At 35.5% G+C, this 23501-nt stretch overlaps 2 protein-coding genes across 49 annotated transcripts in view; both read right to left on the bottom strand.

Moving 5' to 3' along the window:
- clasp2 (cytoplasmic linker associated protein 2) overlaps nt 1-7206 on the bottom strand; it is a 55788-nt gene extending 48582 nt beyond the window's left edge. For 38 of the 48 annotated variants that reach the window (XM_051871594.1, XM_051871582.1, XM_051871595.1 and 35 more), the window contains exons 1-4: nt 6327-7205; nt 3219-3297; nt 1379-1482; nt 1042-1133 (exon numbers count right to left, since the gene is read on the bottom strand). In XM_051871594.1, coding sequence (XP_051727554.1) covers nt 1042-1133; nt 1379-1482; nt 3219-3297; nt 6327-6524 — 473 coding nt within the window. In that variant the 5' untranslated portion in view covers nt 6525-7205. Of the gene's footprint in view, nt 1-1041; nt 1134-1378; nt 1483-3218; nt 3298-6326 lie in introns of all 48 variants that reach the window. The other 10 variants (XM_051871581.1, XM_051871598.1, XM_051871591.1 and 7 more) reach the window with 2 other exon arrangements.
- Nucleotides 7207-9548: 2342 nt separating this feature from the next.
- Nucleotides 9549-22780, bottom strand: fbxl2 (F-box and leucine-rich repeat protein 2). The gene is made up of 14 exons (XM_051871580.1): nt 22341-22780; nt 21691-21752; nt 20208-20262; nt 20035-20109; nt 19705-19799; nt 18426-18590; nt 17012-17138; nt 15821-15895; nt 15596-15726; nt 15451-15511; nt 15293-15337; nt 13844-13900; nt 13484-13696; nt 9549-11774 (listed from the first exon to the last, which is right to left on the bottom strand). The coding sequence occupies exons 1-14, from the start codon at nt 22614-22616 to the stop codon at nt 11667-11669; spliced, it is 1545 nt and encodes a 514-aa protein (XP_051727540.1). The 5' UTR covers nt 22617-22780; the 3' UTR covers nt 9549-11666.
- Between the last annotated feature and the right edge of the window lie 721 nt (nt 22781-23501).

Here is a 23501-nt window from a genome sequence, read left to right as displayed (position 1 = left end):
AATACTGAGTGCGAGTCAGCTTAGACTAAACAGTTCACAACAAGTTCAAACTCTACATGCATGTACACTTAAAAAAAAAAAAAAAAAAAACGGGTGTAGGATTTCCTTTAAAATAATTTTCATTTAGAAATTGCTAGTAAATTTTACAATTACTTACAAAGAAATGGCAAGTAAGACATTGAATTAAAAGCGAAATTTTGAAGAAGAACTGAAATAGTATTTTCTTGTAATACGTCCTCAAATAATCTTTGTTTTATTTATAACTTTGAAAAATCATTTTATACAGTGTATACATACACAGTTGTATTCATTTTGCATTTTCCTTCTGTGGAACACAAAAGAAGATATTTTGAAGAATGCTGTCAATGAGACACCATTGACTTTCATTGTATGGACAAGACATTTCTCAAAATAAGTCCAAAAGGACATAAGGGTAGGTAAATGATGACAGAATTTTCATTTCAGGGTGAACTATCCCTTTAATGTAATACAAAACCCAAACAACAGCAAAATGTCAAACTTGCTTGTAATTAAAGCAAACTTTATGGTACATAACATCTTATTATTATAATAACAGTGTAGCATAAGGCTGAGTGTATACAGCGTGAATTATGTGACAGCTCTTTTGTCAACAATGAGGAGTATTACTGAGAAACTAGTTTTGTTTGTTTATGAGCGTTTATGTAGCGCTTCAGTGAGAACGTCTGTTAATCTGACCTTCTTGGAATCGATTCAGGCAGGTAAGAGGATTACCTCAGGGGGCCGAGTTTGTTTACAGTGTGAGACAGACAAGGAGCTTGTATGGTGTGAATGTCTGTAGATTACATTTAAATATCCGTGAATTTAGACATCAAAACTGGCGGGGAATTCTGGGATGCTGAACTAATAGAATTCAGTCCTGTTGGTGATAAACCAAGGGGATATGATCACATCAAAATACTGTGATATGGAAGACCGGCGCCACCTGTTGGACAAGATTCCCAATACAAATGTGGAAGTGTTTGCAAAGGGAGAATGTATGGGATTGTATGAAGGACTTACACATTTAGTGTGGCAACCAAGCACAAGCAGACTCCCTCTCGACTGCGGAAGTTTTTGTGTTTGAAGCCAGGAATCAGCCTCTCCCAAACGTTCTACACAAAGACACAGGAAAAGATTGTCACATATCCATTACTGCAAAAGCAGGAGAGAGAGAGAGAGAGATGATGTGCTCTGAAGGAAATGATGAATCACTGGCAGTGGTAACTATCAAAAATGATCCGATGTGGTTCTATTCACCCAGCAGCTCAAACTATACAGCAGCTTTATGATTATTTTTTATTTGACAGCATGAATGGGTGTAAAACTGATGATCATTTCAGCCGTATGGTTAGCTCACCATGGGTGTTGTCGTCTGCTCCATCAGCTTCAAAATGAGACCTTGTGCCTGTTCTCGAACCTGATCCTTTGCATCACCCAGACGGTCAACTAACGCAGGCATCACTGAGGAAAAAAAACGAAAGAGGGGTTTAAAAAGATGATGTAATGATGCAGGGCTGCACAAGCTGGAAAAGACTGATTTTCTGATAAAAACTGTGATTGGCATTTAAAATAAAATGTTTGTGTGTGTGAAAATGTGATTCTTTTTTTTTTTTTTTTTTTTTTTTTTTAATAAAAGCTCCAGGTTGGCTGTGCTTGTTTGTAAAGCTGCACAAATGTTGTAATTATATATCAATATTATCATCATCATTATTATTGTTATTATAATAAAGGCATAAGAAATGATAATATTGTAATATTTCACTGTAAAGTAAAATATTGAGTATTTAAGAAAAATATAATAATAATAATTATTATTATTATTTTAATTTTACTTTACAGTACAAATGTAAAATTACAACACATTTATGGATGTCTTAATTCTTCATTTTCAAACATTAAACCTTCAAGCTTTAATTTTGGCGGAAAACCTAAGGGGGGACCTTAAAGGGTTAGTTCACCCAAATATTAAATTTCTGTGATTAATCACTCACCCCATGTCGTTCCACACCTGTAGGACCTTCGTTCATATTTGGAAAACAAAATAAGATATTTTTGATGAAATCCAAGAGGTTTTATTATCACCTACAGAAAGCAACGTAATTACTGTCATTCAAGGCCCAAAAAGGTACAAAAGACATTGTTAAAATAGTCGACGTGACTGCAGTGGCTCAACCTTAATGTTATGAAGCGACGAGAACACTTTTGTGCGCAAAAACAAAAAGCGAATCATTATTGGCCGGCTCCTGCGTAAGCATCACACACATAACATGCTGCTCACGTGATCAGCTTTGGCCAATACTGAGCCGGCGTTCGGACATAAACACGGAAGCTCTGCACTGCTATGTCAACTGTGTATGATGACAGTTCAAATTAAATAAATGTTAAATAAAGTCATTATTTTTGTGCACAAAAAGTATTCTCGTCACTTCATAACATTAAGGTTGAACCACTGTAGTCACATGGACTATTTTAATGACTTTAATACCTTTCTGGACCTCAAAAGGTGCAATGACGTTGCTGCCTATGTGACTCGGATTTCATCAAAAATATCTTAATTTGTTTTCCGAAGATGAACGAAGGTCTTACAGGTTTGGGACGACACAAGGGTGAGTAATTAATGACAGAAATTTCATTTTTGGGTGAACTAACTGGTAGACCTACATGAAAAACCTGAAAAGTACTGTTTATTTCATTTGTATCTTTGTTCTACTGTATTTGTGCTACTGCTTGTAATTTGATCATTTGTTCTTTTTTTTTCCTTCTTATTTATTGTTTCAGGCCCTGGGTGGGACTATCTGTTTGGAAGACCAATGACAGACAATTCCTTTTAACAATACTAGTAGCCCAGAAATGACCCTTTAACTTTCAACATTTTTTGTATGCCAGGCAGACTCAAACAGACTCTTTGTGTGAAGTCATCTCATTCCTTTCTCTCTACTCTGTTTGTTCCATGTTTTCAGATGAATGAGGTATGAGTGAGGGGGGTCATCTGTTACAATCATAACAACCCATCTCCGTGGTAACAGGAGAAGGCGGGGCTCAAACAGCTGAGAGACAAGCACTGAGATTGTGTCATATATACATGGCAAGTCCCCCGGCATTCCCCTTTCTGCTGATTATGCAATGGAAAAGATCTTTAGCTAATGCTGCTTTACTGATGTTGTGAATCAGTGGAACAAGCAACAAGCACCACTTACCTGTGCCAATATAACCTCTGAAGCGATCAGTCAGCCGATCCACGAATGCGCTGACAATATCGATCCCCAGCAATGCAACCTGACACCAAACAAGAAAGAGACAAATCAGCTGAAAACGTCAAACCTCACGTTTCCTCTCACGATAGTAAACTGTAGGACAGCATTTTCAAACACATGACTCTGCTAATTCAGTCTCTGACACAGAGCTTTGCTTCTTTAAGAATGACTATTGTTATTGCATGTGAGTGGATGAATGAAAATAAGAGATTGTGAGACGGACTATATTTGAGGATTGCGGTGGGATCGCTGCAGTGTGTTTCTTGGCAGTGCAGGATGGAAGTTCACATTCCAGAGAAACAATCAAATATTCACTACATCCCAGAAGCTCCAGTTATGACCTATTTTAGGCAAAGCAGCCAGAGAGAGTCCTGAGTAAAGACAACAGTGTGTGTGTGTGTGTGTGTGTGTGTGTGTGTGTTTGTGTGTTGTGTGTGTGTGTGTTTGTGTGTGCGCGCACCTGAAAGGCAAAACTGGAAAACACCTGGTAATTTCATTTTGGAAATCATTTAAATGTGTTTCAATTGGACAGCATTTATCTACACAATTCAGCAATGGGTTCAGCCACACTTTAAAGGATTAGTTCACCTCAGAATTAAAATTTCCTGATAATTTACTCACCCCCATGTCATCCAAGATGTTTATGTCTTTCTTTCTTCAGTCGAAAAGAAATTAAGGTTTTTGAGGAAAACATTCCAGGATTTTTCTCCATATAGTGGATTTCACTGGGGTTCAACGGGTTGAAGGTTCAAATTTCAGTTTCAGTGCAGCTTCAAAGAGCTCTACACGATCCTAGACGAGGAATAAGGGTCTTATCTAATGAAACGATCGGCCATTTTCTAAAAAATAGAAATTTATATACTTTTTAACCACAAATACTCATCTTGCACTGCTCTGCGATGTGCCACGCATCGCGTAATCACGTTGGAAAGGTCACGCGTGACGTAGGCAGAAGTACCGCGGTAGGGCGAAAAACTCCATCTCATTTTCTCCTCCAACTTCAAAATCGTCCGACATCGTTGTTTTACCCTTTTTTTTGTAAAGGCCGTTTGACTTAGTCTTTGCTTGATTGCTTTGTAAACACTTGCTCGGTACTTTTGCCTATGTCACACGTGACCTTTCCAACGTGATTACGTAATGCGTGGCACATTGCAGAGCAGGGCAAGATGAGCATTTGTGGTTAAAAAGTATATATATTTTTTTTTTTTAGAAAATGACTGATCGTTTCTCTAGATAAGACCCTTAATCCTCATCTGGGATCATGTAAAGCCCTTTGAAGCTGCACTGAAACTGACATTTGGACCTTCAACCCGTTGAACCCCAATGAAGTCCACTATATGGAGAAAAATCCTGGAACGTTTTCCTCAAAAACCTTAATTTCTTTTCGACTGAAGAAAGAAAGATCTTGGATGACATGGGGGTGAGTAAATTATCAGGAAATTTTAATTCTGAAGTGAACTAATCCTTAAAGGATTAACCTCATTTCTTCAAGTTAATTCAATCAGCTAGCATTTCTGGTTTCTTCCCTTGTGTGACTTATGGAGAAAACATTTTGTGTGTAAATCATGTCCATTCTTAGATCATTTCTCTTCGTCACTACTTCCTTTTTTATGAAGCACTGCTTCTCGTCTGAAGAGCCAACCTGTTCTAATATATATATATATATATATATATATATATAAATATTATTTGGTAGCTCTAATATATATTACAGTTCCAAGGTTGGGGACATAAGATTTTTTTCATTGAAAATTCAATAAAAACATTAATATTGTGAAATATTATTACAATATAAAAAAAACTGTTGTCTATTTTAATATATTTTAAAGTGTAATTTATTCCTGTGATGAATTTTCAGCATCATTACGCTAGTCTGATTTGCTGCTCAAGAAACATTTCTTATTATTATCAATGTTGAAAACAGTTGTGCTGCTTCATATTTTTCAGGACGCTTTTATTAATAAAAAGTTCAAAAGAACAGCATTTATTTGAAAAATAAATCTTTTGTAACATTATCTATAAATGTCTTCATCAATTTAATGCATTCTTGCTAAATAAAAATATCAATTTGCTTAAAAAAAAAAAAAAAAAACATACTGAGCCCAAACTTTTGAATGGTACTGAACATTAAATAGTAAAAGAAAAATAAATTTATTAAAATTATTCACAGAAATATATTAGTGGAGAGATGAAAACGGTCTACCAGATCTTCAACTAATGGGCCAAAGAATCCGACACCCTGCATTTATCAAACCACATATATTTGTAGAAGTCTGCAGCTGTGTCTTCAATTTATGAATCACCCCCATCATTTCTATAATCCAACCTCAATGAGTCTGATGTCATAGCCGTCCATTAACATCCGTCCCTGAAGATCTCAACTATTAGCTATTCAGATGAACATCTAATGCTGCTTTTAAAACATCCTTACTCAATCATGTTTCGATCCATGCAAACAGTGACTCTGAAACGGGAAGTGAAGCATAAGTGACCATTTTTGAAAATCAGCAGCAGTATGAGCCAGCATAAAAGCCTCTGCTTGCATTTCCAGACCATTTAAATGTGACAAGCAAGCATCATCACATCAATATATCACACAAAAAAGCATATGTAAAAGGATTAATCATATGCATTGCAATGACATGTGCCTTTACAGCCTCAGTGTAACAGAACAATACCCAAGCGACCCTCCCCCATCCTCAAAACACCCCCCACCAGCAAATCCACTCTCATAGACACAAATGAATATGTATTATGTATGCACATTGATATTAATGTATTATATGAGCACTTAAGAATGAAGCCTCTCATGAATACAGTTACTCTATTTTTCTGCCAGTTTGACAGAATGAATGCACAACAAGCCTAATGCAATTGAAGATTTATATGCAAATAATAGATTATATGAAAATAAACTGCTGGGTTTGGCTCGAGACTGTCACTCCAGAACAATGCAGGCCTCCTTCATAACAACATGTGGCCTTAAAACACACCTTCCACGACACTTAATTTAAATATGCACCCCCCCAAAGCAAGTCACAAGCCATGTACCTTGTAATTGCTGGAATTGACCCATCCCGTCAGCTCATCCATGGTTTTATCCAGGCGGGGTTTGTCCTGCTCCACGTCCCAGGACCTCTGCGGGTCGCTCAGGTAGTCGATGAGATCCGGGCCGACCTGCAGCCGCCGGGTCACGTCCTTCTGCAAAACCTGCTGGTAAAAATAGTCCATGTTGTCATTTTCCTCCATCGGGACGCTTTGTGGTTAGTCCTCAGGTTGCGGCGAAACAATAACAACGGCAGAATGACGGTCAAGAGTCGCGTAAACAACGCGAGACACTGAAATGTGTACAAAGAGGAAGTCCAATACTGCGTTTAAAGACACCCTGAGGTCTGTTGTTAGTGCATTAGCAATGCAGTAACGGAAAATAAACAACTTCAACAAAAAGTTTTCCAGAAACGAAACGGTTGATCCCCCTAAAAAAGTGTTTTTACTAAATAATAAAGTGTGGGCGACCACCGGCGCAAAGAAATGTAAAATAAATACGCGTTGAGGCGCGTATAAAAACAGTGGAAATGTATCCGACCGAGTGCAGGCAGTCTCGGCTAACAATGTTAGCTTTAACCCTTAAGGTCGAGTATCCTGGGGCCTGCCGCCGGGGCTCTCTTCCCTCCTGGCCACCATTTCAGAAAAGCCCGCTTCAAGCCGCTCGCGGAGATGAATGGATAAGCTGCCGGTGCGCGCGCTGGTCTCAAAGCTCTCGCGTTTGCACTTAATCCAAAAATAATCCGCAGTTTGACAGCTGCCTTCTGAGCTCAGGACTCTCGCTTCGACCACGGCTACTGGACCGCCGGTAGCCGCAATACTGGAGTGTTGAATAGCAAACGAAGCCGAGGAAGAGTGATTGGGCCGAGGCCTTGAGGTCCTTCAACGCCGCACAGATGTCCAGCATGATGCCTGAATGAAAATATGCCCATTCTGTACAGTGTACACAATTCGTTATTCATTAGATACTGTGCAGTATGACAGGATAGAAAAAAGTACGTTTATTATATAGTATCAGGAGAGACTCTATACATCTTTATTATTATTATTAATATTATTAATATTATTATTATTATTATCATCATTTATTATTGATTGATTGTTGTTGTTGTTACTGTTAATGTATCCTCCATAATTCCACGAGAGTACATTTCTGGTAGTGATTCTGGTTTATCCAGTGTGTTGACATTTTTCCTTAAGGTATTAATGACTCAATAAATCGTTGAAGATTTGAATATATTATTGAACTATTATTATTTCTTAATTATAATATACCTCGTATTATTATGTCATAAACGCACACTTTTACTTTCAAAGAACCATTTTTTTGTGCATTTATAAGCACCTAGCAGATTATACTTGCTTTTGAATAATGTGAACGTTTGTATACATATAAGTTGTATTTTCAATATGTTCTTGTTCTTTGTCTTCGCCTCCCCCTGGTGGTATTTAAATGTATTTCAAACTCAAATATTTGCGTGCTTGTAAATATTTATGTGCTTGTATGTAGTGTGCATATGTAAATGAAATGTGTGTATATAAATATATATATATATATATATATATATATATATATATATATATATATATATTACAGTGCTGTGCAAAAGTCTTAGGCCACCATTAGATGTTGTTTTAGCAATGATATAATGACCATATCTAATTATTTCTCAGTCTATTTATTATAATATAACCAGAAAGTATAGGAAATTTGTATGCAATATTAAAAAACAGAAGAAAAAAAAAATGACTTCTATAGGCTAAAGTGGCAAGTATTAATGACCTCTCCTTACATTTAAACAATAGCAGGAACCGGCACTCTTAAACCTAAATGGAACGGAAAAGGAATGGAAGGACAAGAAAACTTTCAAAATCTGATGAGAAGTTTCTCAAATTTTCTTCTTTGAGAAACTGGAAGCAGGAGGTCACACTAAATACTGATTTTTGCTTAAAGAAGCCATTTTGTTCTGATTTTTTTTTTTTTTTTTTTTTTACATTTTGTGTACATATGTCCTGTATTTTCTGTTTGTATCAAATAAAAACCAAAAGATAAATATGGATGGTCATTAAAACATTGCTAAAACAGCTGGTGGTAACTTTTGCACAGTACTGTATACAGTATATATATATATATATATATATATATATATATATATATATACACACACACACACACACATACATATGTATACTATACAATACAAGCATGTACAAGTATGTTTATTTATATTATAAAGGCGCAAACTACGTATAGTGTGCATGCTACAAATTACAAGTACAGCATTCTAAAATAAATTTGGTGGTGATGCATACCACATTAACAGATTTATATTTGGTTATAATGCAAAACCATCATTAATTTTTAATGAAATAAATGTTTTGGTTATTTGGTTATTTTAGTATAGCTTACATGTATATGTTCCATTTTAAATTGAGATCCTGACAGTCTATGCTATTTTTTTAAATATTTTGTATTATAAAATATTAAAAATGTCTAATGTTGCTAATATCTTGTAACTCTTTTATCAAAAGTGTAGTGGCTTTACTACTTTAAGTAGCTTGGTAAGCTACATTTTTAAAAACAAAAACATGTCTACCGGACACATTTTGTGGGGGAAAAAAACCTCTAGGACTATATAATTTACACTACCATGCATTAGTTTTAGTTTCAGGCCATTGTTAAGTGTTTTTTACATTCACAAGCATGCATTTAGCAGACGCTTTTACCCAAAGCGACTTACAAAAGAGGTACAAAGCATTCATCAAAGAGCCAACATTAATCGTAGTACACAATGCCAGGTTTATTACACAACTAGACTAGGAAACCAGCTAGAGAAGAAATGCAGTTTTTTGTTTTTTAATTAAAGTGTGTGTGTGTGAGAGAGAGAGAGTGCATTGGTTTAAGAGTGTGAGGTGGTTAAGTGCCTGCGGAAGAGGTGCGTCTTCAGCTGCTTCTTAAAAGATGTGACGTTCTCATCAGTTCAGGTGGAGGTTGGCAGCTCATTCCACCAGAGAGGAGCAGAGAGAGTGAAGGTTTTGGAAAGTGACTTTTTGCCTCGAGGTAACAGCAAAATGTTGCTCATTCAGTGACCCGAGCTGGTGGGAGGGAGCGTACATCTGTGGTAGTGAGTTGAGGTAGGGAGGAATAAATCATGTATTATTATAACCACATGTTAATAAACAAATGATTCACAAAACCACAAGAAGTAACCAATCCGGAATGTGACACACTGCTCAGATCTTTTATTTAAAGAAATGTCACATTAACAACCAGAACACAAGGACATTCAGGTAACTTGTTTCATCTTTGTCAAAAAAATATGGGAGAGAAGGAGGGGAACCGATTAGCTGTTACAGAACAATTCTAAACAAACTTCACTTTCGCTGACAGGTTTAGCATTGCCTTCTAAAGTGGTCGAGATAAAGAATACTGGAATCACTGGTGTATGCACTGACAGGAAATGATGACACTTCATCATCATCATCATATCCAGTGGTAAAAAACAAGTAAATAGGAGGAATACAAGAGAAAAAAAAAATGTGATGAACTACACCGCAGCCCTGAGTCAAGCATTTCTGTGGCTGTAACGCACCCATCCCTCCAGTTGCAAAATCAAAGGCACTCACACCGACAAAAAAACTCTTCCATCGATTACATGATCAACTCAGCCGCTGTTGTCATCAGCAAGACTCAACATGTTTTTAAATATGCAATGTTATGCACCAAACCCGCTGCTGAACATCAGTTTTATGCACGAGACAGTTCACCCAAAAATAACTTTTTTGTCATCATTCATGTATGACTTTCTTTATTCTGCAAAACACAAATGAAGATTTCAGGCAGAATGAAACCTTCAATCATCACTCATTTTAATGCATCTTGAACCATACAATGAAAGTGAATGTTGATTGAGACTAACACATTAAAAAAAGTCAGGTTTTGGAGCAAAACGAGGGTGTGCAGATAATACAATTTTTGGCTGAACTGTCCCTTTAAATCACGATTGCATGGGTAAAGTTTGATATATTTGACTTGACGCATTCCTACTGTTGATTTTTGCATCATATTATACTCAGATCTGATCTAGTTCACACACAAAATTGAAAAATTCTGCCATCATTTACTCATCCTCATGTCGTTTCAAACCTGTGAAGTGTGAACTACAACAGATGATGTTTTGAAGAACAAGGTCCAAACAACATTGGATGGACATTTTTCAAGATAAATTCTTTTGTGTTCCACAGACAAAAAAAGAAAATCATACAGGTTTAAAACAACATGTGGGTGAGTAAATGATGACAGAATTTTCATTTTGGGTGGACTTGGACAATCCCTTTAATTATATGTAATTGGCAGTGAATATACAGAAAGGATGCGAATACTTTGAGGAAATGCCTGAATAAGGAGTGTTCTGAATCCTGTCACATACCACAGTTGTATACGCCTAGGCTTTCAATATTGCACTGAAACATTGTGAAACTCAAATATTCCTGATGTACCACCCTTACCACATGTATATTGTCTAAATTTGAACATTCACATCAATCACGACGTACTGTAACTCCAAAATCGACTTTATCTCGCATGCACAATCTCAGTCCTCCTCTTCCCCTCGCTCGCTCACATGATTTTAACTGCAATTTTTTTTTTCGTCCTCTCCAAATTAAGGTGAGCACAAACAGAAAATAAAGAACATTTTACTCCAGTTTTAATATGGGTTGATTTGTTGTAGTGTTATATTTCGTTTTCTATATTTAAACATTCTCACACACACACGCGCGCGCGCAAAACCAGACAGAAACGCTCAAAGCTTCCTGCTCTCAGGTTCGAGAAAGTCACATGATCAATCGGCAGGAGGAGTATCCTACAAAACTCCAGACTTGCATCCTGCTTCTTCTGTTTTGTTCTCATCGTAATAGAACGCATTCCTATTGGTTGATGAAAAGGAGCAGGACGTAAACACTGTGTAGTCGTACTAACGGCATCGAAATGCCTCCAACAAGTTCCTTCTATATTCAGTAGTTCCATAATGCTTTAAGTACTTTGTTTTTTATATATCCAAATATGAAATATTTTACATGGTAGCTCCTTGATTTTTCTTCTTGTACATCCAAGTAGGTGGTATTGTATGTACGTAGTATTTGTCACGTTGCATTGTATTTATTTTGCGTTACATGTTCATGTCCATCCTGCTGCCAGGCAACCGCTCAGTGAACAAGCCATGCCTCCCGTAGCCACAACCCTACACAGCGCCTCGTAGTGGTGTGGAGCAGGGGCAGGGCGGAGTTTAGAGGTTGACTGACAGCTTGACTTTCTATGGCATCTCCCAGAGACCCCTCCTTCTGTCAGAGTATGACGCAGCAGCGGCAGAGACGCTGGCCTCCTCCGTGGACTGACGGAGGGGGTGTGACCGGGGCAAAGTAAGCGTGGACTTTGATCTCAGGAAGGTGAGCCTACAGGAGAAACAACAGCAGAATGAGACACAATGTAGAAGGTGACGTCGTAACAAATTTCACCTTTCTCTACATGGTGAAAAAAAAAAAAAATTATATATATATATATATATAAAATAAAAATTAATAATAAAAAATAAAATAAAAACAAAGAATAAATAAATTAAATAAAAATATAAAATAAAATAAATGAAAAATAAATAAATAGAAATTCACAGCCAATCAGAACATATTTGATGAACATACAGCTATGTGGAGCAATGAGAGTTTTGTTTGGGTGGGGCTACTGACAAAAATAGAAACCAAATGACCATAATGCCCTATTACACACATAGGTTAGGACCAAAACTCAAGTTCAACACAGACTTTAATTGCGAGTCACACGGAGAAAACATACAGTAAAACACAGAGCAATACTGTTTTTATAATGAACAATTTTAAAGAGTCTGATCATAAATATGCGAACAGATTTATACACACACACACACACACACTCACTCTTAGGGCTTAATGGATTAATCGCCTCCAAAATAAAAGTTTGTTATGAAAGTTAAAAGTTTGTCCAAAATAAAATAAGTTATATTTATTTACCAAATATATATATATATATATATACTTTTTTTTTGGTAAATAAATATAACATTTATTTTGGACAAACTTTTAACATATATATAAATATTTTATATATAAATATATTTTTTAGATATATACATGCATGTGTGTGTATTTATATATACATAATAAAAATACACTGCACACACACATATATTATGTATAAACTTTTATTTGGGATGCGATTAATCGCAATTAATTGATTATATTTACATAATTTTTATATATATATATATATATATATTATACTTAATCATATAATAATAAATATATATTATTTATTTATGCAAAGCTCATTAATATGCAAAACAGATTTTTCAGTTTTATTTCTACTTTTTGATACAATAAAAATAAATAAGACTGCTAAAATAAAGCACATGAATTATGGATTTATTAATAGTATTATTATAATAATATATATGGTATGTATATTTACATAATTTTATACATATATATATATATATTATACTTAATAATATAATAATAATTATATATTATTTATGAAAACAATTTAAGTTTAAAATGCATATGTCTCGAATAAGAATGAATGGTTGTGACAAAAAATGTTGAAAAATATATTGTATTAAAGTAATTCATGATTGTGGGGACGGCTTTATAGGTAGACCCTGTATTTAATAACCTCTAACTGATTTACTAGAAAAGTGCAAAAAAAAAAAAAAAATGATTTTCAGTCTATCCTCTAGTCTATAGTGAGAAGAATGCATCCTGTAGGAACGCCCCAAAACCTCTCCAGTACTTGACGCTGACCCGGACTACGAGTCGCCATAATTGCTATCGACACAAATTTCTGGCCAGTTTACCCCTAATGACACTGTAACCAAGGACAAATTATATGAGGCCCATTTTTGACATGTTTGTTAATAGATGTTACAGATGTGAAATTGAAAATAGAATTGTGTTTTCGTGATTGATCATCGCTCAGGTACTCCAGCCCATCCCTAGTATTTAACGCACTGTCTTGCTGGAACTGCAAACAGACACTGCACATTTGAATTCTGCAAATAAATCATTTTAGTCTATACATGGTTGTTACAGTTGAGACTATGTGTGGGAGTTGCGATTGTTTTTCCACAGACCCGGATTCGTTTGATGCCTGCGCGGGAGACCTGCTGGCAGTCATAGAGCTCAATGCGTTCCAGACGCTGGCAACTCTTGAGGTGCTCCAGTGTGATGTCTGTGATCAAGGGGCAGTTGTCCAGCTCCACGACCTGCAGACGCTCCTGACCACACACACTGCTGCTCAGATGTCTGATTCCATCATCTGTTATCAACTCACAGTGTGACAGGCTCTAGAAAACACACACACACACAAGCAGAAGTGAGCAGGCAAAAACAAATGTACGTGCTCTATAATTCCTTTACAGAAAGCCATAAATAACAAGAATGGAAGCAATACTCCCACACATTCTCTCTCTTAAACACTTCTTGGCACTCACCAGCGCCTGCAGCCGAGGGCAGTGGATTGAGAGCTGAACCAGGGTGTTATCAGTCACCTGAATTGGACGTACAGACACAGAACATTAATTTTAGCATACTGACTAACCAGGATAAACTGCTGTGAGGAAACAGGCACAGCTCTAAAGCAGTAAAAAGAAAAACCTCAGGATTTCTTTGAAACTGCACAAATTAAAGTATAATAAATCAAAACAGAAGGATGAACAGCATTTTACAAATGTGATACATACATCCTAATGCATATGTATCACATTTGAGGAAAAAAATTCAACTTTTTTTATGCTTTTTATATACACTACTGTTAAAATATTTAAGGTCATATTTTTTTTTAAAGAAATAAATACTTTTATTGAGCATGGATGCATTAAATTGATCAAAAGCGAAAGACATTTTTAATGTTATAAAAGATTTATATCTGAAATAAATGCTGTTCTTTTGAACTGTCTATTCATCAAAGAATACTGAACAAATACAACACGGTTTCCACAAAAATATTAAGCAACACAACTGTTTTCAACATTGATTATAAACAGAAATGTTTCTTGAGCAGCAAATCAGCATATTAGAATGATTTCTGAAGGATCATGTGACACTGAATGATGCTGAAAATTCAGCCTAGCCATCAAAGGAATAATTTAATAAATACTGAAATAAAAAGGTATATATATATATATATATATATATATATATATATATATAAATTTTATTTTATTTTATTTTATATGAATTTATATATTAATTTATATTAATATATAAATTAATATAAAATAATATATATTTTTTATTTTAGATTAATATATTATTTATATTATTAGCTATATTTGATTTTGTATAATAATATTATTGAAATATATATATATATATATATATATATAATTTTATATTAATTTATATTAATATATTATTTATAATATTATTAGCTATAATAAATATTAGCTATATATGTATATATATATATATATATATATATATATAAATTATATATAAAATAATATATATTTTTATTTTAGATTAATATATTATTTATATTATTAGCTATAATATTTGATTTTGTATAATAATATTATTGAAATATATATATATATATATATATATAAATTAATAAAGAAATTAATATAAAATTATATATATATATATTTTATTTATAACATATTATATATATATATATATATATATATATATATATATAATTTTATATTAATTTCTTTATTAATTTATATATATATATATATATATATTTTTTTTTTTTATTATTATTTATAACATTATTAGCTATAATAAAAATAAAACACATTATATAATATAATACTACTAATAATACAAATACTAATAAAAATAAATATAAATATATGCACAAAAGTGAAACTCGCCCATGACGACTAGGCTATATACAACAGCTTTTCTGAATAATGGATTTAACATAAACTCACCAAAATACATTCCTCTAAATCCATCTTCTCCAATTCATGACAATTCTAAAACAGAAGGAATAGCTTGTTTAAGAATCCTGTCACATCAGCGAAGTCATCCAGATCAAAAATGCTCTCCGAATCCTGGGTTGTTTTGGGGTGTTTGTGTGATTACTCACTCTGGCAAGAACAGTAAAACCAGCATCAGTCACATGTGAGCAGCGAGCAGCCTCCAGGATCCTGAGGAAAACACACGCAATGTGAGTGAATGACTCTGTGTGGGTGTGTGTGTGCTTGTCTGCGTACAGATGAAGAAAGCTTTACTTGAGCCGTTGGCAGTTGAGGCCGAGGGCAGTCAGAGAAGCGTCTGTGATGTTGCTGCAGCCAGACACACAAACCATCTGCAGTTTGTGACAACCCCGGCACAAACTCACAAAGCCGTCATCTGTGATTTGCTGCAAGATGGATAAACCGTCTTAGTGTTCTAATGTGTATTGTGCGTTTGTTTGTTTTTGATATGCAATAATTAACTATTGTAACAAGTCTTACTGTGCATGATTGCATGTTGATTGTCATGAGCTCAGGACAGTGCTTTTGAAGGTGCTTCAGTGCAGTATCATCAAGCTGAAATGACATATTTAAAGAGCTATTAGTGTGTGAGAACAACCAGCCTACAATGGTAAAAATCCACTCGCTCATTTTTTTATAATTCCCATAAATCAAAAGCAGTCTCTTCGAATGAGCCGATTCCTATGATGACTCGCCCACAGCCGGTGACAATCTGCGTCAGCATTATAACCATTATAACCGTAATTAAACTAAACTATACCTGTTCTTTCTCCATGCAGCATATATTCTCTGGCTCTGTAGGCATCTTACAACAGTTCCCACACAAGCAACTGTACAGCGATTTATAGATTATCATAACGGAACATGCTAATCGATGACTTCAAGATCCACATCAACTCCATAAATTCATCACGTAACCATTCAGAAACATCCTGTTGCATTCTTGTCACTTCTTCTTGAGTCTCTGGTTTGAACATATAAGGCTGAACACCGCTACTGACAGTTTCAGTGCGTGAGATTGTCCTGTTTTGTTGTTGCCGGTGTGCCGGAGCATGAGCTCTTGAAGCTCCACCCTCTTCTTGAAAGGAGGCCAGGAGCAGCAGCTCATTTGCATTTAAAGGGACACACACAAAAAGCGGCACGTTTTTGCTCATCCCCAAAAAGTGGCAATTTTAACATGTTATAAAAATGATCTGTGGGGTATTTTGAGCTGAGACTTTACATACACACTCTGGGGACACCAGAGACTTAGTTTACATCTTGTATAAAGGGGCATAATAGGTCCCCTTGAAATCAAAATGGACAATTCTTGTTTTTTAATGGAATATTGCAGTATATTATAAATAGTTTGTGCCCTCATAATTTTTAACCCACCCTTGCAGCGACATCTCTTCTGTTCTCTGATGATGCGTTTACTGGCGCGAGGGCGGGGCAACCTGTCACTCACATGAGATCGACCAATAGCAGATCACAACCATCCATGGACAAAATCAAGTCCCACCCTATATTTTTTCGTTCAAGAAGCGTTTCACTTGGATATACATCACAACAGGGAAGAAAAGACTATCGCAGCTTCCGTTTCAGGCTGTCTTCAACATTCATCATGTGACAACATCAATGCTTTCCATCTAAGTGTTTTGTGTGAGTGTTTGTTTGTATATATGTGTGTACCTGTGTGCAACCTCTCAGAAACAGAGCTCTGAGACCTATGCAGCCACGGCTGAGAGCCTCGATGCCATCACTCGTGATCTGATCACACCAGGACAGGTTCAGATTCTCCAACATCCGACAGCCCTCACTAGTAGACAGAAAGAGCAAATAAAGAGGGTAAGAAGCAACCAAAATATTTTTAAAAAAATAACTCAAACACCACTGCACTATTCAAACCTAAAAACACAAACCAAAATGTACAATACCATTCAAAAGTTTGGGGTCACTAAGAATAAAATTAACCTTTATTCAGTAAAGATGCATTAAATTGTTCAAAAGTAGCAGTAAATACATTTATAATGTTACAAAAGATTTCTATTTCAAATTGATGCTGATCTTTCTAATCTTTTTATTCATCAAAAGATCCTGAAAAGATTTATCATGGTTTCCACAAAAATATGACATTTTCAACATTGATGATTATAATAAGAAATGTTTTTGAGCAGCAAATCAGCAAATTAGAATGATTTCTGAAGGATCATGTGACACTGAAGACTGGAGTAATGATGCTGAAAATTCAGATTTGATTACATTTTAAAATATACAGAAATAGAAAACAGTTATCTTAAATTATAATAATATTTCACTTCTTTTCTAAAACATTAAAAAAAAAAAAAAAAAAAAAAATCTTACTGACCCCAAACTTTTGAATGGTAGTGTAGTAATTTAAAAGATGAATAAACTTTTGAACAGCTAACCAATAGAATAAAAAATAATAATTCAACAGAAAATACAATAAATTAAATTATTAAAATATTTCACATTTTTATTTTCAGGTGATAATAAACCCTGTTATGAGGATCAATATAAACCATCCAAAATTTCTTTTATAATATTAACATTATTTTACTTTCAAAATATGTTTTCTGTATTTCAAACCATACCATGTGCTGTTAAGGTGTGGGAATATAAACACCAATTTTCTGAAATGTGAGTTAATAATTGTTCCTCAGTCACCGTTTACATATTCACTCTCAGAATTTCCTGTTTCACCAGCTCATACAGTATAATCTACTGCAGCTGTGGAAAAGATTCATTAAAGAAAGAGGTGACAGACTTTACAATCATTAACAAAGTCACCCTCTCGACACAATGAAATCCAATCTGAGCTTTAATTTAACACTTCCTGGTTTAGTTTTAAAGACTCCATAATGTCAAGTGTTAGCTTTGAGGTCATCTATATGCCAGTGTATTCCTTAAAAATGAAAAAAAATAATATTTTGCAGACATGTACAAGTGTCTTTCACTCATGGCAAAAGCAATCAAAAATACTGATGACCAATTTTGCCCTCATGTATTTATGGCTTAACGACCAAAACAAAACAAATCACCCAGCTTAAATTTTGACCCCCTAGTCCTTATAACTTCCCCCCACCTTAAGGCCTTAAGTGCATGATTGGTGATGGACACGCAGGAGGTCAGGTCAAGGTGACGGAGTTTGGAGCAGAACTTGCTAAGGCTGATGCAGGTGGAGTCCGTGATCTTGGTACAGCCGTTGAGGTTCAGATGTTCAATGTTGCGACAGTTCTGAGCAAAGGTCCTGTCAAATCAAATTAGACCTCTCATGTTAAACTGAAAAACTACACACTAAAAAAAAAATCACCATGGACAGTGCAAAACAACAACAGCAACAAATGATCCTTAAATCATGTCCGAACCAGCCGCAATATGACAGGTTTCCAACGACAAGCCATTTGTCACAGTGAAAGCTAAACTGCTGCACAATCCAATCGGATATTCAGAAGATATGGGATATATAATGTACAATTGTATTAAAGGGATGTAGGACCAATGAGATTTCATAGTGGGCGGGGCCAATGTGAAATAGAAACCACTAAAATTCCATTCAATACCGACAAAATGTCCAATCGCGCTTCACAAATCACCGCCAGTGAGAACAAAAACTGATTTACTGAAATAACTTAAAGGGACAGTTCACCCAAAAATTTTAATTCTGTCATCATTTACTCACCCTTATGTTGATCCAAACCTGTATGAATTTCTTTCTTTTGTTGAACTAAAAAAAAGATATTTTGAAGATTGTTGGTAACCAGACAGTTGACGACAGCCATTTTCTACTATCGAAGTCAATGGCTGCCATCAAATGCCTGCTTACCCATCTTCTTCTTCTTCTTTTTACAACAGAAGAAGGTTTGAACAACTTGAGGGTGAGTAAATGATGACAGAATTTTTATTTTTGGGTGAACTATCCCAAAAATACCTTCATGTATAATGCATTATTCATAATGTACTTAAGAATGCATTCTATCTATTCATAAATAATTGTAACCAAAGTTAAAATGCATTATAATTTTTGCAGATTGGTTGTTTTCCATGTGTTTTAATGCATTCTATTTTCTAAAAGTGTAACAATAAATAGATAAGTATTATAATGTATTATAACTGTGGTTACAATTATTCATGAGATCATACAATACATTATAAGGTGCATTAAAAGGCATAATTAATGCATTAAAAATACTTTTATAATGCATTATATATATAAAGGCTTTAAGTAAAGTGTTACCAAAATAACTTTTATCACTTGCCACGTTGAGTTGCTTAAATGCACCCAAGTGCTGATTGAACAGGTTCATTAACTGCATGTACTGTGCAATCCTTAATTTAATTAGCAAAAAAGTTCTGTGGCTCACTTCATGGAGGCATCTCCAACACTGAGGCAACCCCGAAGACTGAGCTGCCTCAAAAAACCCCCACATCGCTTTGAGATGTTCTCCACCACGCGTCCCTGATAGACATAGAGAGAGAGAGAGAGAGAGCTCAGGCACAGAGGATCAGGGATGACGTTACAGTCTATAGATTCAGTAGAAAAGCCAGCTGACCCAGTGTTAATCCCACACACAGACAATTTACAGCACATAGTGACATATTACAGATGAAATACTGGAACATACAAAGCAAACGCCAATAACACACATCTGCAAACACAAACCAAAACATTTACTTTACACATGCTTTTTCACCTCAATATCTGTCTGAAAGTTGAAGAGATCAATCTTCTGCCAGTTGCTTCCATCTAACGCGAGAACATTCCAAGCCTGTTCATCCGCAGGGAAAAGGAGGAAGCATTGTTAGCGAACAACCTTCATTCTAGACAGATTTGTTTAATTTTAACTAAACAAGCAGTTGAAAATACCTTGGATACTTGAGCACACCTGCACAATGTAACCACATCCAGGTAGGAGAAAATCCTAGAATAAAGAGAGAGATTTGATTACTTGTTAGCTAAAGTCTTTTTCCTCTCTAGCCACTTCCTGTAATGCTTTGGCAGAACGTACAATACGGAAAATATGTAAAGCAATCTGAATTTTGAAAAGATAGAATCATAAATAGAATGATAGATGGAATGATAGATAGAACAATATATAGAACGCCAGAGAAAGATAGAATGATAGATAAATAGAATGATAGATAGATAGAATGATAGAAAAAAGAACGATAGAACGACAGATAGAATGATAGAACAATAGATAGATACATAGATAGAATGATAGAAAGAATGATAGACAGAATGATAGAACGAACAATAGACAGAATGATAGAACGAACGAACGAACGATAGATAGATAGATAGATAGACAACAGAAAGAATGATAGAACACTATATAGAACGACAGAGAAAGAAAGATAGATAGATACATAGATACACAGAATGATAGAAAGCATGATAGAACAAAAGAACGATAGATAGAACGACAGAACAACAGATAAACGACAGACAGAATGATAGAACGATAGATAGAATGATAGATAGAATAGACAGAATGATAGAATGATAGAACGAACAATAGAACGATAGATAGATAATATAGATAGATAGAACAATATATAGAAAGACAGAAAGATAGAACGATAGAATGAAAGAACAAGAGATAGAATGATAGATAGAAAGAATAGATAGAACAATAGAAAGAACGATAGATAGATAGAACGATAGATAGAACAATAGATAGAAAGAATAGATAGACAGAATGATAGAACGATAAATATAGATAGAGAGAACAATATATAGGACAGAAAGATAGAACGATATGTAGAATGATAGATAGAACAATAGATAGAAAGAACAATAGATAGAACGATAGAAAGAATAGATAGAACGATCGATAGATTGATAGAAAGAACAATAGATAGATAGATAGATAGAATGATAGATAGATAGAATGATAGATAGAATGATAGAACGAGATAGAACGATAGATAGAATGATAGAACGATAGATAGATAGAACGATAGAATGACAGAATGATAGAAAGAACGATAGATAGATTGATAGAAAGAACGATAGATAGAACAATAGAAAGATAGAATGATAGAATGATAGATAGATAGAACGATAGATAGAATGATAGAATGATAGATAGATAGAACGATAGATAGAATGATAGATAGAATGATAGAACGATAGATAGATAGAATGATAGAAAGAACGATAGATAGAACAATAGAAAGATAGAACGATAGATAGAAAGAACGACAGACAGAATGATAGACAGACAGAATGATAGACAGACAGAACAATAGATAGATAGAAATAGACAGAAATAGATAGATAGATAACTTATTACAATGTAATCTGACATCCATCGTAATTAAGTCATTAATTATGATAGGCTCACCTGAGCAGAAGCTCTTTGGGGAGTTTTTTGTTGATAAGGGCCTCATCACTGTTTGAGAACACCTGGACAACATGAAATGAAGCAGATGCGTTATATAAAGCCCATACAGCACCAGTTATGCTCATACACAATCAATATGCTGAAAGCTGGTTCAGACACGCCTCGCCCTGGTGCAACTTAATCGCACAAGAAGCACAAATAACATCAGTGAGTGTCTTAGATAACACTGCTGCTTTGTGAGATCTTCTCAAGCCCTCGCATTCAGGGCACGTAAGCAAACCAATCAGCTTGATCTAAACTCCAAGAACAGCAGCCAACTCTAACGTTAAACGGATTCATGCGCAACGCCCGTAGCTGACACGGTCAGCTGGTGCCGTTGTGTTAGAACGGGATTACCCTTGACGAACAAAAGCCTAAACACGGCACGTAAAAATAGAGCCCTGCTCGGTCCAAAACACACACAGTACCCTTGCAGACATACACGCGCGGGCACGCAGTCAGTCACTCACGCGCGCGCGCGCCCACCAACACAAACATACGCTTAAACACACTGTCATCGCTCAGACAGCCTGCCACCGCCCGTTTTCGTTTCCTCAGGCAAACTATCACAGTTCAACGCTCACGTCCACGGCTCGCTCGATATGAGTTACCTCAAATCTGCTCTTGGTGATGCCGTTCATGTCTGTTGCAGTGTCAATAATAAAGACCGTCCTCGGCGAGCGCTGCGCACAGCGACGTTTGCGCGTTTTGTCAACGCTGGCGATCAAACTGTCGTGAGACAGACGCGCAGCTGTAACGTGTGGCCTGCTAGCCGTTCGTGTCTGCGCTGGTAACCGGAGAAATCCCGGGCTGGCCGCCGTCCGTGAACCATCACACAGCCAAAATAACAATAATAACATGGACGGAGCAGACTGCTGCTCTAACATCACTTCCGCCTCCCGAGCTGCCTCTCTGACTACATTTCCGCTCGAGTGCAAATTCCTGCCTGAAGTGTGTGCTGCTTAATCTTTAAACGACGCCAATAAAATGCGAGAACTGTCTGGGAAATAAGCTTAAAGAATAATCCTTTTTATTAGCACAGGAGTTAAGACGCGCTCGTGCGCTCTAGGGGTTCAAAAGAGTGGCTGCCGTGACGTCACTTTTGCGGGAAAAACACGCGTGGTGCGTTTGTTTTGGTAATGATGTATGAGGTTGCGAAGTGTAGGGAATGGAGAAATGGCCTATTAATCATACAGATAGTTCTGGCATCGACAATATTTTGGAACAATGTCTCTGTTATTTTAATGTAAAAGTTTTTTTTTTTTTTTTTTTTTAATAAGACTCTGTTGACAACATCAGATGTTAAACTAAAACCAGTCACCTGAGAATGTTAAACATTAAATTCAGCCGCAGTTTTTATAGTTGTCTGACATTTCAATAGTTTATAGACAGATTCCTGTCTGTGTTTACACAAGTTTGTCCATCTTCAGCAATGCTGTAGGTCAAAGATTATGATGACTGATGAAATATTTAAAGGGACAGTTCACCCAAAAATGAAAATTCTGTCATCATTTTCTCACCCTCAAGTTGTTCCAAACCTTTGTGAATTTCTTTCTTCTGATGGACACAAAAGAAGATATTTTGAAGAATGTCAGTAACCAAAAATGCGATGGACCCCATTGACTTCCATAGTATTTCCAGTGGGGTCCATCAACTGTCTGGCTACCCATATTTTTCAAAATATCTTCTTTTGTGTTCAGCAGAAAAAAAAGAAATGTCATGATGACCTATGTACTTAAGAGATCTAAATGATATTGCAAAAAGTAATATAT

Source organism: Ctenopharyngodon idella, chromosome 19 (assembly GCF_019924925.1).
Source record: "Ctenopharyngodon idella isolate HZGC_01 chromosome 19, HZGC01, whole genome shotgun sequence".
In the NCBI taxonomy this organism is placed as follows: domain Eukaryota; kingdom Metazoa; phylum Chordata; class Actinopteri; order Cypriniformes; family Xenocyprididae; genus Ctenopharyngodon; species Ctenopharyngodon idella.
Note: the sequence above shows the minus strand (reverse complement) of the source record. Positions and strands in the feature narration are given on the sequence as shown.